Raw genomic sequence first — 22,336 nt, forward strand, 5'->3', positions numbered from 1 at the left:
AATCTATTTTGAAATCCAAAACAATTGTATATGACACAAAAAAAAATTAAGAAAGATTTATTATTTTTCAATTTAATTCGATTGGTCGGTTTTTCGGTTTATGAAGAATACAAATATCCGCAGGATAAAGTCAGTTCCGTTTGTGACGACCCTGTTAAATACACTATGTTATCTTTTTAATAGAATCAAAGTGTGTCATGTCATACAGGTCGCATAATATCGCTGCGCTCTCGGCCGCTGACACACGAGAGCGCTCCGCGGTCCATCACTTGATAAATTAAAAAAGTAATTTAAAAACAAACTGCCGCGCTAATACAAGTGTTTTTTTTTTCTGATCTGTGGTGTTCTTACATTTGGATGTGGAACTTTTTGGCGCGTAACAAGCAGGTGGCGGCGATGCTGGGCGTTTTGGCTTTAGCGGCCGTTGTGGTGGTAGTATTGACCACAAAAGGCGCCGGCTCTAGTATGGTGGAAAATGGCCCAGAGGAAGCAGAGGATGTTAGTGATGACCCGTATATTTTTTCTACTCATAGGTACGTTAATTCGGTACACAATACTTAAAAAAATAGTATTCATAGTGAAAACCTATTCCGGGTTCCGTTGTCAATTAGGAACCCTTATAGTTTCGCCATTCCGTCTGTCTGTCTGTCCGCCCGCGGGTTAGCTCACTGGCCATTAGTGCTAGCAAGCTGAGGCATGGGTACGTATGTAGGTATATAAACTAATCGCGCCGAAAAAATGGTAAAATTAAAAATAGAATAAATATTTTGGGTATCCATGCGCAAAGCGGCGCTGTTTTTTTTTATTCGCTTTATTCCTATGGTGCAAGGTGGCGTCGTATAGGTCTTTCACAACGAATATGGTCTTTTCTTTGGCTATATAGATATTTTTGGATATAATCGCTTAGGAAGGAAAATATGTGTCTCCCCCTCTAACACAAGAAACCCATTGTTCAAAAAATATGAAAATACCTAAAGCTAAACGACGGTTAAAAATGAAAACTATAACAAATATGATCGATTAACCCATTTATGAGTTTTCGCAAAAAATCTTCCCCCTTCTTAGTAAATAGACGTATCAGAGCAGTGTTGCAAAGATACCCCCTTTGCTTGTTATTATGTATTACAAATTCACCAGCGGTTGGTTGCCGCAAAACTAACTGGCAACTGAGATCATAATTCTATCTCCTTTACGCTTGTTAAGACCAGCCCAGAGTGAAAGAGATGGCATTAGTTTTGCGGCAAGTATAGTATAGTCTTACCTGACTGGGCCCAAGTGCTTTGAACAATTTTTTAATACTACGTCGGTGGCAAACAAGCATACGGCCCGCCTGATGGAAAGCGGTTACCGTAGCTTATGGACGCCTGCAACTTCTGAGGTGTTACATGCGCATTTTCGACCCTAACACCCCGCACCATCGTTAAGTTTACTCGTCAAAATACCTACACAACACATTTTTTTACAGTTCTATAAGTTATAACTAACGAATGAATGCACTAAAAATGAATAACAGTTTCATAATATTTAAAAAAAATAACTTGAGCGGCGAATATTTTATCTTTCTTTACTAATTTTAATGGCATCCAATCTTTATTAAAACTTCAAGTTACTTTAATGTTGGTATAAGAAATATCATCAAATTAAGAACATTTGAATCTCTTCGTCCACTTAAAGTAATGTGACATTAGAATAAAAATGGCCGCAACACATTAAAATGAGCAGAGATAATGTATATAATGATGATGGACAAAGTGAGTCACGTGCTGGAATTTATTTATCGTATCATATTTTATACCTATTTAGGGTTTGCATCGAATTCGCTTAATATTGTTGTGTGGATATTACTGGCGGCGCGTCAAAAGATATTCGTGTTTAATTTGTATTTTGGCATCTACAATCTACATCGTTTATCTTTAAACGTGCAATTCTTGTATATAAATATAATCATATGTATATGTATATTTCGGGGATATCGGAAACGGCTCCAATGGTTTAATGAAATTTATTATATGGCGATTTTCGGGGGATCTATCATCATCATGATTTTTTTTTGTTATTCTCTTGTCGGTGGAGTATCTTCCAGCTTTTCCTATCTTGCGCCAACTCTTTGACTTTTTGATACGACACGACCCCTACTTTTTCTTTCGCTTGGTCTAAGTAACTGCGTCTGGGTTTTCCTCTACCTCGCTTACGTGCTATCCGCCCCTCCAGGATAGTTTTCCTCTACCTCGCTTGCGTGCTATCCGCCCCTCCAGGATAGTTTTCCTCTACCTCGCTTGCGTGCTATGCGGCCCTCCAGGATAGTTTTCCTCTACCTCGCTTGCGTGCTATCCGCTCCTCCAGGATAGTTTTCCTCTATCTCGCTTGCGTGCTATCCGCCCCTCCAGGATAGTTTTCCTCTACCTCCCTTGCGTGCTATCCGCCCCTCCAGGATAGTGTTAAGGAAGTGATCGTGTCGTATTAAAGGTCCAATCATTTTTCCGCTCATATATCTGGGAGAACGCGCATTTTTGAGTTGTTATATAGGATGTTTATTTAGTCACCTACGATAATTTTCGGGCTGAATATATACCTAGATGGGATGGGACCAATGCCTAAATCACGAAAAAAAATGTAATCTTCCATAGCAAATGTCAAGGTCAGACAGACAAAATGTATGAAAGAGCCAATTTTTTTTTGTCGAGATTTTGGGGTTGGTCCCATACTAAAAGTTGAGCTATACAATATTCACCCCGTTAATTATTGCAAGTCACAAAATAAACATCATGTATGTTTTACGAGCAAAGCTCGGTCTCCCAGGTATTTTGCTTTAGTTGCCAGTATATTGTAACAAAATTTAGTTAAATGGTTAGAAAATGAGCCACCCATTATAGAAATGTGGAATTCAAAAAATTATATTGAGATTATAAAAAAATACAAGGCTCCAAAGTCTAAAAAAATATTTTTTTTGTCTTCCAAAAATAGAAAAAAAAATGGTACCATACGATTCCATACATTTTAATGAAAAATAATTTGTATGACAACTATACATACGCAATATTTCAGAGTCAAAATGGCAATTTCCTTGATCTTCCATGCATTTAGGACAGACTTATATGATGTGACGTCACATCACATTATCATTTTGTTAGAGGCGTTTCAATCGTAGAGTGCGGGCGTCAGACTTTAACTCTCATTTCTGATCTTCGTGTTGCTTAAATGCCATGAGTCCCATATAGACATTTGATCCTCAGGAAAATCAAGATCGTTTGACATTATTTACAAAAAACTGTCAAGTAGCCAATTTCAATTCAAGTTAATTTTATTCAAGTACCAAAGATCATTTTTAGGGTTCCGTAGCCAAATGGCAAAAAACGGAACCCTTATAGATTCGTCATGTCCGTCTGTCTGTCCGATTCTGTCACAGCCACTTTTTTCCGAAACTATAAAAGCTATACTGTTCAATCTTGGTAAGTAGATGTATTCTATGAACCGCATTATGATGTTTACACAAAAATAGAAAAAAAACAATAAATTTTGGGGGTTCCCCATACTTAGAACTGAAACTCAAAAAATCTTTTTTCATCAAACCCATACGTGTGGAATATCTATGGATAGGTCTTTAAAAATGATATTGAGGTTTCTAATATCATTTTTTTCTAAACTGAATAGTTTGCGCGAGAGACACTTCCAAAGTGGTAAAAAGTGTGTCCCCCCCCCCGTAACTTCTAAAATAACAGAATGAAAAATCTAAAAAAAATATATGATATACATTGCCATGCAAACTTCCACCGAAAATTGGTTCGAACGAGATCTAGTAAGTAGTTTTTTTTTAATACGTCATAAAAATTTAAAAAAAAATTTTTTTCATCAAACCCATACGTGTGGGGTATCTAAGGATAGGTCTTCAAAAATGATATTTAGGTTTCTAATATCATTTTTTTCTAAACTGAATAGTTTGCGCGAGAGACACTTCCAAAGTGAACAAAAGTGTGTCCCCCCCCCTGTAACTTCTAAAGTAACGGAATGAAAAATCTAAAAAAAATATATGATATACATTACCATGCAAACTTCCAACGAAAATTGGTTTGAACCAGATCTAGTAAGTAGTTTTTTTAATACATCATAAATGGTACGGAACCCTTCATGGGCGAGTCCGACTCGCACTTGGCCGCTTTTTTTGTTAGTACAAATACGACTTATAAATTATAGTTAGTACTTACTCTATACATTATACAACGTAATTTTATGCATGTTATCCTATCCAGAATTTCAAGGCAGGAGACAATGGACCATTTTAATGTGCTAATGTCGATTATAATGTTCACTTTAATTGACAACTTTTTTCAGGTTTTGAAATACGACATATATTCGATTCTTTTACTATAATCAAGGTCAAGGTGTGTGCCTGTGTACAGGTGCAGCCGTAGGTGTAGTGATTATTGATGCATCAAGCGATGGTAATGCCATATCTCTTTCTGTTTCCTCAAATTAGGCCATGCATTACGCGAAACTACATTTTGTTTATAATCTTTAAGACGAAGCAAGGAGGATAATTGCGGATTTTATATAGATACACATTCAAAAGGGCTCTGCGACTGAATTCACAAAAAGCATAACTTATAAGCTACAGACCGAATTATAGTAAGACTTGATAGGTAAATTTATCTCCAGACTAAATATAGGTATCATCAACAGTCGTTCTACTCAGTTTATAGAAGGTAATAGACACATTTATCTCCATCAGAAAACTTTTATGACGTAGGAGGATGCCATCAAAGGCTTAAATTAGACTTCCGCTATAACCTTAGATTAGTCAATCTAGCTCACACACCGAATACAGGTGAAGCTATTACGAGTCACCAAATTTCCATTCAAACGTTTTAGGAGACTAATTTAATCCACAGGCTAAAGTATTTACTTAACTTGGATTTAGATGCTCAATAGGCACTACATACTTTTTTATTTAATATTTTAATGGGGATTACGTCGACTGTAAAAAATAGAACATAAGGATATTCAAGATTCAGTTATGAGATATGGTTATGGGTGATTCTATAACTAATGTTGTAGGTAAAATCTGTGGGTTTTTACAAAACGACAACTTTTGGGTTTGAAAGGCGTTGGTTATAATTATAAGAAAACAGAATTTGAAATAGAGGTGGATTTTCAAAGTAAGTACCTAAACTTTGTAGCCATAGTAAATTTACAGCCATCTTTCGACTCAAGATTAAAACTTTTAGAACACCATTTGACTTTGATTCTTATTCTTTCACTGATATGTGTTAAATTTGTTAAAAAGTAACGCTATGTAATAGAGCATAGGCCAAATAAAAGGCATGGCGGAATCGTTTCGAGCGATGTCGCCATGATGGCGTTCTAAGTGTTTTAATCAAAGGTCGAAAGATGGATTTAGTGTGGCTACAGTCTTTGACAATCCACTTCTATTTCAAATTATCTTTTTTATAAGTATCTAATTCTATTAATTGAGCCGTACATGATTTAGATGCTCAATAGGCACTAATTTTTTTATTTAAAATTTGAATGGGGATTACGTCGACTGTAAAAAATAGAACATAAGGATATTCAAGATTCAGTCATGAGATATGGTTATGGGTGATTCTATAACTAATGTTGTAGGTAAAATCTGTGGGTTTTTACAAAACGACAACTTTTGGGTTTGAAAGGCGTTGGTTATAATTATAAGAAAACAGAATTTGAAATAGAGGTGGATTTTCAAAGTACCTAAACTTTGTAGCCATAGTAAATTTACAGCCATCTTTCGACTCAAGATTAAAACTTTTAGAACACCATTTGACTTTGATTCTTATTCTTTCACTGATATGTGTTAAATTTGTTAAAAAGTAACGCTATGTAATAGAGCATAGGCCAAATAAAAGGCATGGCGGCATCGTTTCGAGCGATGGCGCCATGATGGCGTTCTAAGTGTTTTAATCAAATGTCGAAAGATGGATTTAGTGTGGCTACAGTCTTTGACAATCCACTTCTATTTCAAATTATCTTTTTTATAAGTATCTAATTCTATTAATTGAGCCGTACATGATTTAGATGCTCAATAGGCACTAATTTTTTTATTTAAAATTTGAATGGGGATTACGTCGACTGTAAAAAATAGAACATAAGGATATTCAAGATTCAGTCATGAGATATGGTTATGGGTGATTCTATAACTAATGTTGTAGGTAAAATCTGTGGGTTTTTACAAAACGACAACTTTTGGGTTTGAAAGGCGTTGGTTATAATTATAAGAAAACAGAATTTGAAATAGAGGTGGATTTTCAAAGTACCTAAACTTTGTAGCCATAGTAAATTTACAGCCATCTTTCGACTCAAGATTAAAACTTTTAGAACACCATTTGACTTTGATTCTTATTCTTTCACTGATATGTGTTAAATTTGTTAAAAAGTAACGCTATGTAAAAGAGCATAGGCCAAATAAAAGGCATGGCGGCATCGTTTCGAGCGATGGCGCCATGATGGCGTTCTAAGTGTTTTAATCAAATGTCGAAAGATGGATTTAGTGTGGCTACAGTCTTTGACAATCCACTTCTATTTCAAATTATCTTTTTTATAAGTATCTAATTCTATTAATTGAGCCGTACATGATAATTCGATTTGAAATATATTTCGATTCGAAAATAAACAAGAACTAAGTATAAGGATAATTTATAATCATAATATTTTCCCGCGTGTAACTGTTTATTCACCGACAAAGTGATACCTAACTTGATATCGACACACTATCAGGGTTATTGGGGACGTCCCGTCATCTATTGTTTTTAAGACAGAATTGCCAAACATTATCGAAAGAATAGTATGTCATATTATATGATGATAACTTGACAGTTGTGTGTATTGCATGTTCAGTAGGGCTATGATGGTCGGCTGTTTATCGTTTGTCACCATGCTTGTCACGTTCTAACAAGTATGTAAGTGCGAAAATGACGGGCATAGTGACAAGCGATAAAAATGGAACCACGGTGCCACTGCAGTGATGGCACGGCAGTATTTTTATCGCTGTCACCATGCCTGTCACGTTCTAACAAGCATGTAAGTGCGAAAGTGACTGGTATAGTGACAAGCGATAAAAATGGAACCATGGTTTAACCTAAAAGTGTAGGAATATTAATAAAAATATAATAAATGTTTACAGGCAAAAGCTTTTCTACAATCTCGTCCTATTTAAATTGCTTAATTTTACACACATTTACTGAGAATTGCAGTTTTAAATAAACTTATGTTTATTTGCGGCGCCTGTAAATATAATAGTAGCAAACACCCATACCGTTCCGGTTTTCTACTAAATTGTAGCTTTCGCAGAAACTTGGGTCTAATAACTGTATTTGATTTGCACAGTAGATAAGCTATGCACATTTGCACGTAATCGTATAGTATTACATTTTATTTAAAGTTATATCTCTTCTGAGAATAGTTTTAATAGGTAGAATTAACGTGTACAGTCAATTGCAATAATACATATCATACACAACAAAGGCCGCAAAAATATCTCGATCTTATTTGTAGAGCCATAAGATAAGATATTATTGTAGGTTACTGTACAATAACAGTTAAGATGAAAGGGGACGACCGCCCTGAAACCGCCTTTCCATACAAACGTAGTCCTCATTTTCCTTTCTGGATATTAAGATTATTGAAAATATTTTTACACAATTTGATGTGTTTTAATCATAGCTTTTAAGCATGCCCGTTTGATATTTTCGTTTTTTTTTTCAATATAATAAGAAGTAGGAGCATTTAAAAATTTGTATGAAACCTGATTTCCGTTCCTAACTTTTATAACTAACTTTTTTCATTTAATAGATATGACTAAAATACATAAAATACTGCAGCGGCTAAATGCGCCAAAAAGATCTTGTACCCTACAACTTCAAACATATTTGAGAATAAGGTCTCTTCTGTTATTAACGACCCAAATACATTGAGGACCGGTCTGGCCTAGTGAGTAGTGACCCTGCGTATGAAGCCGATGGTCCTGGGTTCGAATCCCGGTAAGGGCATTTACTTGTGTGATGAGCACAGATATTTTTGTTCCTGTGTCATGGATGTTTTCTATATATTGAAGTATTTGTATATTATGGGTACTCATAATATACAAATACTTCAATATAGAAAACATCCATGACTCAGGAACAAATATCTGTGCTCATCACACAAATAAATGCCCTTGGCTTACCGTGCAACAACACAAGTCTTCTTGGCTTACCGTGCAACTAAGTCAATTTGTCTAAGAATGTCCCTATAATATTTATTATTATACATAAGTATATCACTTTTGTGAAAAATTGTATCCCGCTTAGCTTTTATACTCTTTATTTTGTGATGTTTACAGGAAAGATGCGAACAAGTGAAGCATACAATAAAATGTATGACCCAATAGTTTTACAAAAAATATTATATGAAACTATAGTGGTCGTATACGTCAACAGTTGGTATTCGAAATTATTTAACATAGTAATTCCTATGTAGACCTAGCACACAGCTAGCTGTAGCTATTACCTTTAGCACATAATGTCTACTATTGATGCGGACTGTACAATTAAATATCTTTATAAATTTTTCAATTAATAGAGGCGTGTTCAGATATTTGTGAGCACCTTGGCCACTCCCAATCTGAACACGCCTCTATTGTTAAAGCGCTAGAGAGCGTGTTCAGATATTTTTGAGCACCTCGGCCGCTCCGCTATATCTGATGGCGATGGCGACTATACACGATAATGTGAGGTATCTACGCAACAATTTTTACGCGTAGACAGAGCCAATGAATCTTTTTATCTTGAGTTACCTATAGATGAAATTTCCAAACCTACAATCGATTTCTCTTGTCTTAGTCCAAGTAGTATTCTCTAGTAAGTTATCGATGTGCAGTTCATAGCAAAATCACGTTCATTTCACAGCCTGCCATCCGAAGATCGCTTCATGCCTTCCATAGGCAACGGGCACATAGCCACCAACATATTCTCCGACACCGTCTACCTCAACGGCCTCTACAATGGCCGCAAAGGCGAGAGCCACAGAGCCCGGATCCCCGCTTGGGCGAACGTGCGACTCAACTCGACGCTGACTCACCGACCATTCGCCCCTGTGTATAGTTTGAATACAAGAGATGGTGTGTTTACTGTGAGAGTCGATAGGGACCGGTCCGTGGTAACGCAGAGGATATTCGCGCATAGGTTCTATACTAGAGCCATTGTTAATCAGATAGAAGTTACGTCGAAGACGTATGCCGGTAAGTGACAACAATTTTCATCAAGTTCAGTTCAGCAATTCTAAAGGTGCAAATATACATTGCGTCGGCTGTAACATGCCCACGTAGTTTGCATTATTTATCAGCATGAGCAATGTATGCCATAATTACTTATACCTAAGAGTTCTTAGTATGGAAGGTAAGCAATGGAATCTATAATACCTGGAATACTTGAAAAAAAAAAACAATTCATAAACAGCGCACTTCACTCCGTCAATAACGCCTAGGTTCTTAGCTACTCTAGCGCTACTCTGGAGAGATTTGGAACTATTATTTATAGCTGACAACTGGACACTTTTGCATCAGTTCTGCCTATGGAGATTGCATTCCTTACCTCTACCTTCCATAGTTCTTAGCGTTACACACAGGCGGATTTTCCTAAATTTCTGGCCAAAAGTCCAATGTACCAAATCAACGATAATAGTCACGTGACTTTATTTTTTGTATCTGTATCGTTCCTAAGATTGAATGACAACCCTCATAACAATTTAAACGAACGTTTTCATAACTACCCACATTAACGAAGTATCGACTTCTGACCAAAGGTTAATTACTTGTTAAAACTAAGTGTATTTATATGACATATTCTATTGTTTTGAAGTTGTTTGGTGTGATTTATATAATGGATTGTGAAGCTGGAGGTATGTAACTATATATTTAACATGAATGTTCATACTTTTCAGTTTGTTTATACACAGGAAAAAAAAAGTTAATTTACAATCGAATTTTTACCTGTTGGTTACTTATATTAGTGTATAAAGTTCAATATTCAATAGAATCTGACTACTGAATGAATATTATAGTAAAGACAAACATATTAGCTAAACTATTTTGATAGTTTAGGTTGCTAATACGTGCTAATCTGTTTTTTATTAGACAATTATCAGTTGGAAGTAAAAATCACTAAAACAGTTTTTGTTTATTTTTTCTTTGTTTTTAGGTTCATCTTCTGAGAATATCATTATAAGTCGTCGACAATTGCTTGAATATTATAGAACGTGCAATTCGAAAGATAATAATGAAAAACTTAACAATCTTTTTAACCAAGTAGCAAGTTTCTTAGGTGTTGAGGATGGTCTCACAAATGACTCAAAACAATTATTACCTAAGTTCGTATTCGACTACAAACAATTTTTTCATTGTTTCGAAGATTCAGGTGAAATTACTGGCACAAACAAAAATATTATATATCGCTTTCTTATAATCCTTTTGGCACTTACAAGTACGTTTCTAGTTAATCCAAATAAATTTAAAATTTATTGCTGCAAGACAGCTGTTGTCTTTATCAAACATTATCCATGGTACCCCCTACCAACAACTGTACATAAAATCTTATTTCATGGCCATGAAATAATGAAAAATTGTATAGTGCCTTTGGGGTTACTTTCAGAAGAGCTCAAGAATCCAGAAATAAAGACATAAAAATGTACAGAGAAAGTTATTCGAGAAAATTTAGTCGGATCCAAAATGTAGAGGATGTGTTTAATAACCTTCTTGTATCATCTGATCCTTACATAACAGATATTTCACGAAAACATTACAAGAAGGATTCAAAAGTAAATGATTATCCAAGAGAACTTAAGTATTTACTGGACATGTAAGAAAAAAACTAATAAAATAAATATAGAAACAGTGAATTGACCTTAAATAAAGCTGTAGTTTAATTAAATATGTTTTTATTTGATTCCTAAAGCGTTTCTAACTTTTAATTCAATCCATTAGTTTTGGCCAGAAATTTAGGAAAATCCGCCTGTGTGCGTTATGATTTAAGGCGCTCTTGACGTCTAAAGAATCAATAATCACGCGCCGACTAATGGAACGCCTTCTCAGTATAGACTAATAATGATACCAAAAAGACGCATGCTATATTATTTCACCAGGCGCTTGTTTCAGATCCAAACCTCACTCATCGCGACATATGGATTGCCGTGAAACTAATGCCAGGCTCTGAAACCAGTGACGACATCAATTTCGAATCACCAGTTCCCGAGGTATTCCACGGACGAACAATCAAGTCTAGCTGCGGGAAGACTAAGGAATCAGAGGACCTGGACTATCAGCCTTTGCCTGTGAATGTGTGCGTGTATTGGACGTCAGTACCGGATCATTTGGTCGTGCCTCAGCACGGTTCCAAGGTGTTTACATTTGCGATGACTGTGGATAAAAACAGGACTGTCGCTAGAGAAGAGCTGCTTAAAGGTTGGTGTAAATGGTTTCCTTTTGTTTTTATCAGGTTTTGAGTGTTCAGACTTGCAAATAACAATGCTCGTTTTGGATATGCTAAGAAGAATTCTTAAATATCATTAAAGGCCTATAGGTATTTACCTATAGTTCCATGTAGGTGTTATATGTATATACAAAACAAGTTGATAGATATTATATAACTTCAAAAAAGGACAAATTTTAACTTCTAATAGTTGAACCCTTCAAGTTCTTTGGTTTTACATAAATTGTTTTGAACAATCTATTAGTTTGGCAAGACCTTTAGACATGACAAATGTCTTGGAGACATGATATAAGACTCAAATAGTAAAGTCTGCATAGTATTACAGGAAGACACGAAGGTGCTGTACCAGAGGCACGTGGATGCGTGGCACGCGTTGTACGCGCAAGCGAGCATGGACATCGAAGGCAACTTGCAGTTGGTAAGTTGCGTTGCGATGTGCGATTGCGAATGAACGGTAAGTAAGGCCCTCAGCACATGGAGCGTAAGCGTATCGCAAAAACGTTACGAGTACGCGATGAGTAGAGTTCAGCGCACGCATCATCGCGTAAGCGTAATGGTCTTAAAAGTAAAATCTAATTAGTTTACGCTTTGTTTTTTACACTAGATTCATCGTCAATACGACTTTCGCTAAGCGTAGCGACACGAAGCGTCTTCATAGCGATGAAGACGCCTCGTGTGCGGACTTGTTCGTGCTCGCATTGTTCTCTTTCTACGCGGCTTGCTGAGGGCCTAACTGTTTTAGGGCTGTGAGGCCTGTGAGCCGGCGCCGGGGTGTGGGGGCCAGCGAGCTCCCAGGGCTTAGACTGCAGGATACGCTTCGCACTTTAGGAAGGCTTTTTTGTATTTTGATTAAAAAAACGAGTAACATGGCTGTGACATACCAATAGACAGACGGACATGACGAAACTATAAGGGTTCCGCTTTTGCAATTTTGGCTACGTTTGTTTACAACCAAACTTTTTTTTTTACGTTTTGTACCTGTACATTTCAAATATAATACTGACTTGTTTACTTTTCCCACTTTTCAGTCGAAGATAGTAAGCGGCATTTGGTATTATTTCCTGAGCGCACTGCCTTCCGAGTCCACCAGCCACCCCCAGGATCGGTATTTCGGTCTCAGCCCCACTGGCCTTGCTCGAGGCGGCACATTTGAAGACTACGAAGGTAATGCTATCTGCAATCTGAAAATGTATAGTTACTTTACGAGGTTAACCTCGTAAGGCTGTACAATGTTCGCCATCAGATATATCGAAGCGGCTGAGGTGTTCAAAAATATATGAACACGCGCTCTAATGCCAAGACAATAAAGATGTGTCAGATATTTGTGAGCACCTTGGCCTCTACGATATATCTGATGGTGACTGTACATTCAACCAATTTGGTTCCTAGGCCACTACAGAAGCATGTCTTAATGAATCAATTTGTTTATCTTCTACGATAATGCTTACGAGTATTAAGTGTCATGTATCTACTGTATCTAGTAGTTAAAGCGAGAAGGTTCTGTCGCCTAGGAATCAATTTGGTTGACTGTATTACACTCCGTTTCAATCTAAGTTGAATCTTTCATAAACCAAATAACGTAGCATTTCTTTTGTTTTATCAATTTCAACGAGATCGTTTGTCTAGTTACAACGGACTCGAAAAATAGGAAAATATTGTACGGAGGGTGTTACGAGGATAAATGTTTGAAATCATTACGGAAACCTGGGGAAAACACAACAAATAGCTCAATAAGTAATGAAAAAGGCAAAGACCCTTATCATATCAGCAGGAAATAACCTATCCCAAACCTGTTTGTATAAATATGTATCTAATAGCAACTCTGAAAATTTATTTCATGGTATAATTTGCAGGCCACAACTTCTGGGACACGGAAACGTGGATGTTCCCAACCATCCTCCTCCTGTACCCTCGATATGCAAACTTACTGCTGCAGTACCGGCTAGACACGGCTCCCGTGGCCGAGCGCCTCGCCCAAGAAACTGGCCACAAGGGTTACAGGTACCTAATATCTGTTCAGCCATTGACATATATCTAAGGACGGGCCTTACGGGCAATATGAATGGGGCCAGTGCAGCGGTGTCACGCACACGAATTCAAGCCAATCGTGCAGTCTAACGCCACAACGCCATATTGGTTTATGAGTTCGCATCACGCTCGCGATTGGTCATAACTAGTTGCCTTAGACTGCACGATTGGCTCGAATTCGTGAATGATACTGCTGAACTAGCACCATTCTTAATGCCCGTAAGGCCCTGTCCTTAGATATATGTGAATGTGTTCAGCTTAATGTCTTCTTCTAATAGGCTGCAAAAATGCTTAAGACGAGAGTATTTCAGCGATTTACTAGTTTCAGAACAGCCATAAAGGCGATAATCTTTTTACCATCGTGCCTGGATGCGAAATCGTCAAAAAAACTTTTAAAGTAAATGTAACGAAAAGTGTTATGGTGCAGTTGAATGCATCTGCAATTTCATAGTTAACGAAATATAATTTGCACCGATTGGTCAGAAAATATTATCTTTACGAAAGAGGTGTGAAGTGCTTTGCCGCAGGTCCCATCCATATAATGGAAATATCGAGTTATTATATTTTGTATTTCTGTAAATTAATCTTTCTTGACACAATTTGTATTTAATTTGAATGTAATGTTTCTTAACATAAAACTTTTATGTAAAAAAATAATAGTCTATGAATTTGAAAAATGGAATACTAGGAAAATTTACAAATGAAAATGTAGGAAAGTAACTGTGATCAAGATTGTATAGCTCAAGTAACCCGGATGCTAATTGTTTTATTTTATTACCCTATTTTAAACATTCGCGATAACATTGATCGGTGCAAATAATATGTCTTCGACTATACCCATTTGTGTTTTTTCAATACCATTTGGGTATATCATATCATAATTGCAACACGATGCCCATAACTATAACTACATTCTGGCCAACATCATGTTCAAGAGTTATACTCATACCTACCTAACTGATCTGATGATGATTCAATAGCCAAAAAAAACCGATCTGATCATGATTAATGAAAACACTGATCATTTGTCCAGATTCCCGTGGGAGAGTGCGTACACGGGCAGTGAAGTGACGCAGCCATGCTGCCCCGCAGTGGCAGAGTTTGAGCAGCACGTCTCGGGGTGCATCGCTTTTGCAGCGCGACAGTATCTCGCCGTCACACGGGACGAGCATTGGTTGAAGGTGTGTCTTGATTTTATTAAATTATCGTCTGTTGTGTTCTGGGGCTTCTGAGCAAGATTTAGGCTTTAGATTTAATCATACAAAACACATCCAATAGAAGATCTTTAGGAAATATACCATATCACGGTTGTCTTTGGCTTGGTATTTAAAGACCTTTTAAATACTCAAGAAATTAGACAAAAGCAAAATAGCCGTGAGTTTCACTGACGACAAAGATGCTGAGAAGAAAATATTTTTCATTTTTCAGCATGGTGGATGCGATATCGTGACTCGCATCGCCGACTTTTGGGCATCCCGGGCTGTGATCAACTTTACCACAGGGCTCTTCGATATTTCAAGTGAGAGTACCTATAGTCCTTCTAATTGATGTTCTTCATAAGGTCGTTGATTCTTCTTCCTCGCATTGCCATGGGAGCCTGGGAATTCTTGGGATTAAAATTTGCGTAGGCACTTGTTTTTATGAAAGCGACTGCCATCTGATCTTCCAACCCAGAGGGATACCGATAAGCGACTGGTAAATATCAAATGATACATAACTTCCGAAAACCTCTAATGACTCGCACGCTCTTACCGCTAGCACCAGCGCTTAACGTACCAAGGCCGTTAATTAATTCTTAAAATCATTTTACAGATGTTATGGGTCCAGATGAAGACCACGCTGACGTTAGAAACTCAGTGTTCACTAACGTCGTTGCTGGTTACTCACTTTATTTAGCTCAGTAAGTACTTAATACTTATAATAGGGTAAAACTGACAAAATATCACAACTATCATTTTCTTGGAGCCGTTTTAGATTTCAATCGCCTTTTGCTTCCATTGCAGTTGCTATAAAGCTCCGAATGTGATACTACTAAGTACATGATTTTGTAAAATCGATAAGACTAAACTTCACCTCACTCTTTCCAGATATGTTTCTTGTCTCTGCAAGTCTTACTTCATCACAGACCACGCAGAAAAGTGGGCAGACATCGCTTGGAGCCTGGCTCTGCCTTACGATCCAGACCATGACTACCATCCACAATACGAGGGCTATAGAAGAGGGCAAAGTATTAAACAGGCAGACGCTGTGCTGCTGGGTTTCCCGCTACAATATCCAATGAACAGGTATAACAATTCGTTTGATAGCTCCAGTTAATAAATAATTTTCGAATAGTCCTATTAACCTCGGACTCGCAAGATAACAACCCAACTAGCAAAAACACGCTTAGAATAGTCTCAAGACTACAATTTTTTCGCTCTTATATTGATCTTATAGCATCGTATAAGCCCGGATTTGGGCACAAATTATAAGCGTATTTATTTTGATATCGTTCTAATATCAGTCTAATTGAATGCTGCTTGCATTTACAGTAATCTTTCCAAAACTTATTTAAGCTACCTTAGGCTAATATCGCTTTTACGTAAGTATCTTGTAAGCCTACATAGGCTTATATTGGTCCAACGTTAGAATCTTATGAGCCTTAATAAGCTTATTTAGATTTTTTGTAAGATCACACAGAGAGTTGAAACATTCTATTTGGGAAGTATAAGTGTACGAGTGAAATTAAATGCAGCAGCGTGACATAAATATGTTAGTGTAAGTATTTATCTGTTTATGAATTATGTTTAAATATAATAACGTGCTCGTTATCATCGTGTGTGTTTATGTTTTACGGTATGTAATCACGTGGGAAAATATTATTTACTGTAAAGTAGACCCTGTTTTCCACTTCAAACTTCATGCGCCTGATCAAATATGGTATTTGTATCCGTTTATAATTATTTTATTTCTTTATTTGTACTGATAGTCAGCCATAGCTGTAGGTGTATTTTTAAAGCGCACTATTAGACTATTATAAGATTATTTACACTAAATTCTGCATTCAGAATACAAATGATATGGCCATGTTGAATTAATTAGGGTTCCTCGGTTTACTTACTAAAACCCTAAATACATTTGTTTATCCTTACTAGATCACTTGACACATACTAATAAACTAAATGTTTTTTTTTATTTAAGTGACAAGATTGGTGATGCAAAATGGTTGTATTTATGGATATAGACCATTACTTGATGAAGAAAGACTTCCGCATGTTAAAACATTTAACATGGCCTTGGGAAGAAACACAATATACAAGTCTTGTTATTAAGCTACTATGCCAATACATTCCAGGAGACAACTCATTAATTTGCACAATCTCTTTGTTTGTGTTAAGCAGTGTCCTTGCGTCCTTTGGTAGAACATTATTTAGTCTTCTGTTTAAAATAATTAGCAATCCATTTACTGCTGCATGAGGGATATTAAATTTTAACGCCCATTTTTGTAATTCACTTTTTAAGGCAAAATCTTTCTCATAATCTGTTTCGTCATCGGTCGAAGATTCTTTTTCACTAAAATCATTAATTTCACATACTGAAACTTTGTCCTCAACCTCTACATCTTTCATGCAAGCAGAACCTACAGAACCCTCACTAATATTTTCACCAACACTACCTTGTCTTGGCAGGAGCTGTATGTGTATTTGATTTACTTATGATTTTTTTGTACTTCTGAATTTTCCGCCGATAACCATCACTTCTCGAACGTTTTTTCCAGTTGTCGTAATCCATACCTATTTAAAATTACACTCTTACTTTAAATTACAAAAAAAATTAATTAAATATCATACTTACAAGTGTTCCCAAAATCGATTTAAGATCAAACGATCTTATATTGATCTTGTCTTTTGTGATATAAGTATCTTTATCCTATATCACTCTAATATCTTACTAAAGTGCTGCTGTTGATCTTATTATGCTTGTTTATAGCTTTAAATAAGATCAGAAAAGTACGTACTTACAGTGTTCTTATGCTATGTTGATATTAGTCTTACATTCTTACAATAGCATTTAGAAAGTATAATATAAAATCAAATGAACTTAGAGAATGGGGATATAAGACTAGGTACTCTCAAGTTCAATGAGACTTCGTAAATGTTATTGTAGGACCAAGAGGCTTATAATAGTATTATACTATGTTGATATTAGTCTTACATTCTTACAATAGCATATATAAAGTCTAATATAAAATCAAATGAACTTAGAGAAAGGGGATATAAGACCAGGCACTCTCAAGTTCAATAAGACTTCGTAAATGTTATTGTAGGACCAAGAGGCTTATAATAGTATTATACTATGTTGATATTAGTCTTACATTCTTACAATAGCATTTATAAAGTCTAATATAAAATCAAATGAACTTAGAGAAAGGGGATATAAGACCAGGCACTCTCAAGTTCAATGAGACTTCGTAAATGTTCTTGTAAGAGCAAGAGGTTTATAATAGTATTATAAAATGCTCTTATATACATATATAAGACTAGGTAATAAGACTGACCTTACTAAAGCCGGTACTAGCTTGTCTAAGACTAATATAAGAGTGATGATATGTTCCAAAACAATAATAAGAGCTCTATAAGCTCATCAGTCTTATAAAGTGCGCAACCTGAGACTCTTTTGCTAGTTGGGTGGATAGGTATAGTTTCAGCACAGTCGTAATAACAGAAGATTTTTATTACAGAGTTCCTATGGCCACCTCATGTGTCCATTATCAGATCAGCTCAATGGTACTATAATATTGCATTGTCCTTGTCACCCTACTTACATATTATGTATGTGAAGATTGTGAAGTTTCAGCTAAAGCTTGCAAGATTTGACCCAACATCAAATATTAAATAAATCCTCATATTTTCATTTGACGTCATAGTGGCCGGATTAAAACTCATTAAATTATCTTCCAGAACAACACGAGCAAACGACCTCTCATACTACGAATCGGTAACGCGCGAGAGCGGACCAGCAATGACGTGGGGCATGCACGCAATAGGGCTTCTGCGACAAGGGGACGTAGGGAAAGCTGCGACTATGTTCAACAAGAGCTATGAAGATTACGTGAGGGAGCCTTTCAAGGTACGTCATGTTGTATTAAGCCACCTATGCGGCGAGATGAAACTACTCATGATCCATACGAAGCACGAAGCTAATGAAAGTCAACAAAAGCTGTGAAGATTAGGTATGCGAGAGAGCCTTATAAAATGAGAAAGTGTTTAACTGGCACTGAGTTGAAGCGGTTGGGATACATTTTTCAACGAAACTTTACGAGGTCTATGCGAGTGAGCTACAGTTGGCTACAGGCAAAATCTTCAAAGACAAGGGCGCTTAAATAATAAATTTCTTATAAATCATTCACTTCCAACTTCAAGTATTAACAGAGTTCTATCGCAATTCGTAGCGGTGGAAAATTCTTCGAATTGAGACAAAAATGGGCAAGAGAAAACAGGAATGTCTTTCTTCGCCGATGATATGAGCAAACCTCTTTTCGTATCATCAGGTGTGGAGCGAGAACCGGCGCCCCAATATCGGCGCAACAAATTTCTTCACCGGCATGGGCGGGTTTCTGCAAGCAATCGCGTTTGGGTACGGCGGCGTGAGCATACACCTCGACAGGCTGGTCATCGACAAGCCCCAATTGCCACCTGATACTACAAGACTTAGGATAAGAGGTAAGGTTTTAATTAGGTATTTATCTACACCCATTCGATTGATGATGTTACACATCTGCCACAAACACACCTACACACACAAACCTACGTGCGTACATTATGAACTTCAAGAAGTGGGTATTCAGGGTTCACAAGGGTCGGCAACGCTTAAGTGGTTCCTTCGATGTTACTTATGTTCATTGGCGACGGTGACCACATCCCGTCACTCGTTTGCTGACTATCACATAAAAAAATGTCTAAAATGTCGTTCTTCCAGGTCTTAAGTACCTCGGCGCCAACCTAACCATAGACATTCAAGAGACGCTGACGACGTTGTTCATCGCCTCCGTCGATGACAACTGGCCACTGAAGTATGATGATGGAAAGAACAACATCACATTAGCTGCGAAAATGACCTGTAAGTAACGTAGCGTAAACTAGGTAACCCGACCGATATAGCCGCCTTCTTATGTAGGTATTACAATATCGTTCGTTTAAGTGATAACTTAAGCAATTAGAGCCGCAGATAATCTGATGAACATTGCGCGATCCGATTTAATACTGTTTTTTTAATTAAGAAATTTGCAATTGCATTGGTTATTGTTATTAAATTGATTACTTATGTCAAATTTTAGTAATAAAACAAAATAATGTTGATATTGTGTAAAAAAAAATGGCTTTTTCTGTATTTTAATCTCGAATCGCGTATTTTCAATGCCGTTTCCCCGTAAAACCGTAAATTAGATCTGGTCACCCTATTTACAGAAAAAATAATTTTACCATTACTGTACCAATTACATGTACCTACACAGAGTTTTACATAATATTTGTAGCTTACCTAGTAAATATTTTAACCGTTATCATCATCATAATATCCTAACATCTAAATTAATCTTGAATCGTCTACATAATGTGTAAAAATCTCTATCGTGCGTCATTGTGATTAAATACCAGGTTACAAATACTAAGTACAAATACCTTGATTTGACAACTCTCAAAGTTATTGTTTTATTTGTAAACCTTACTTATATGCCCGCAAAATATGTGGTTCCTAGAAACGCAAACCGTCGTGAGACGCGTGCGTACAGATTATTTGCCGAGAGCCCTTGCCGCACTAACGCCGGCTTTCGTGATCCGCTTCGACGGCTCCTTGCTTCCTACAATCAAAACTTTACTTCGATAGATATATTCCACCTGCCCACCGCTAAATATAGAAAAGCCTTATATAGATTGTTTAATATAGATTAATGTATACTAATTTAATTTGTAATTGCCGTGTTTGGCCAGAGATACATTTAAACTATTATAAGCATAGTAAAATTGTATATCTGTTCTACCTTCTACAACTTTATGTGTATAAGTAACTTGTGGATAACGTTGTTTGGCTGTACATAAAAACAACACTTATAATGTAACACCATTTGTCGATTGTATTTGTTTAGTTGTTTGTTATCCCTTAAAAACAATAAAAACAAAATGCCCCCACGAGTGCGGTGTATGTCAATAACTAATGAACACCCCTGTTACTTTTTCAGTAACCTTAATGGGAGACGGTCCGTTCACGATCCGCTCCGTGCCCTGGAAGGACTGCAAGCTGCCGGCTGACGTCATCGGTAGAAGCCACTTGAGACCATAGACTACATTAAGTTATCAGAATTTAGTATAAGGAGCAAAATAACGACCCGATTCGAACTTTCAGATACGTCATATTAAGTCTAGGTACGATATGGATCGGATATGTCAGTCAAAAGTGACGTTATTGTTTGTAGAAAGGTCACTTGACACTGACATATCATATCGATATTTATTTATTTTTAGTTTGAATCGGACCGTAAGAGAAAATGCGTATAGTAGGTGGATAAAGCCCCAAGTATACCAATGATCATTGGCTTGAACATGAACACGTTATATGAAATCACATACCAGCGGTTATGAAAGGTAAAAAAAGCAGAAAACACCAATATTACTTAAGATTAATATTTCTTTGTTTGTGATAGTAAATTTTCGAAAAAAAAAAATTGTAGATACATCTATTGCTTGTGACATTTTCGAAAAGTCTTTACCGGTATCGCTAGATTTTTTTTGGAATTTCTCTTATCATTTGATATGTAAAAGACCAATTACGTGGTGCCCAAATACCAAAATGTAACAAAACATGGAACAGATACAAAATAATAAAAAACATCAAATAAAATGTTTGTTTTATTTCGATTGTGAAAATATTTTTTAATTCGAGTGTACATTTTATCAAAAAATATTTACAATCTCATAGTACACAAACTCGTGCGAGATTAGAATAATTAACATATATAACAACATCATTATATCATTAATGTCTATCACCGTTGTATCACTAATGATCAATTAAGTATATTGAAATTACAAACAGTGCAATTATAATAATGTATAAACACATAGCACCATTTAATGAGTACTTAGACGATATGATCGTGTCATTCACGATGACGCGTGTCTTGTCCCGTATTGTCATAATATTAAAGATTAGATTTGACAAATCTACGCGTCATCGTGGATGACACTAACTATAAACATTTAAGCCAAATACTATTACTTCTATATTACATCAACTATACAAACACAAATTACCTACAGTCAGCATGAGAAGTAGTTAAGCGGGTAAAGTTTTAGAATTCATCCGTAAACGCTCTTTTTTTATGTAATAGGCTGCAAACTAGCAGACGAGCCGCCTGATGGGAAGCAGTCATCGCCGCCCATGGACATAAGCAACATCGGAGGAGCCACTTATGCGTTGCCAACCTTTGAGAACCCTAAATACCTGCTTCTTGAAGAACCCCATGTCATAGTGCAAGGGAAACACCTCAGAAGGTAGCTCATTGCACAACTTGCACGTTCTGGGCAAAAACGAGCGAGATGCCCGCTTGTTCTTGGTTTACCACGTGTCGAGAAAGTGAGGATAAACTTTGTTTCTTTGGCGGGAGGTGCGGTGATAAAAACGCGACGGTGGCACCAATTCAAAAAGTTCTTCAGAACATTCCCCATTGTCAGAGCTCTTATTCTCCTAACATTTTTTTTGCAGATACGGATTTTTATAGTCTCCGTATAGGTAGAGTTTGACCAGCGAGTCGCTGCACAAGCGTTTTTAGAGAATTCTAT

The 22,336-nt window shown here is 36.5% G+C and overlaps 1 protein-coding gene across 1 annotated transcript; it reads left to right on the top strand.

Annotated features, from left to right (window-relative positions):
- The first annotated feature begins 214 nt into the window (after positions 1-214).
- LOC133518071 (protein-glucosylgalactosylhydroxylysine glucosidase) lies at positions 215-21,404 on the top strand. Its single transcript, XM_061851642.1, has 14 exons — positions 215-533; positions 8,916-9,247; positions 11,159-11,464; positions 11,810-11,910; positions 12,521-12,656; positions 13,346-13,493; positions 14,554-14,701; positions 14,949-15,039; positions 15,333-15,420; positions 15,608-15,805; positions 18,461-18,629; positions 19,051-19,222; positions 19,479-19,619; positions 20,737-21,404. The coding sequence occupies exons 1-14, from the start codon at positions 358-360 to the stop codon at positions 20,835-20,837; spliced, it is 2,307 nt and encodes a 768-aa protein (XP_061707626.1). The 5' UTR covers positions 215-357; the 3' UTR covers positions 20,838-21,404.
- Positions 21,405-22,336: the final 932 nt, after the last annotated feature.

Source organism: Cydia pomonella, chromosome 5 (assembly GCF_033807575.1).
Source record: "Cydia pomonella isolate Wapato2018A chromosome 5, ilCydPomo1, whole genome shotgun sequence".
In the NCBI taxonomy this organism is placed as follows: domain Eukaryota; kingdom Metazoa; phylum Arthropoda; class Insecta; order Lepidoptera; family Tortricidae; genus Cydia; species Cydia pomonella.

Coding starts and splice junctions, on each gene's coding strand:
- LOC133518071 (XM_061851642.1), top strand. CDS start 358: ATGTGGAACTTTTTGGCGCGTAACAAGCAGGTGGCGGCGATGCTGGGC. Junction 15,806..18,460: donor CTACAATATCCAATGAACAG/GTATAACAATTC, acceptor ATTATCTTCCAG/AACAACACGAGCAAACGACC. Junction 19,620..20,736: donor ATTAGCTGCGAAAATGACCT/GTAAGTAACGTA, acceptor TTACTTTTTCAG/TAACCTTAATGGGAGACGGT.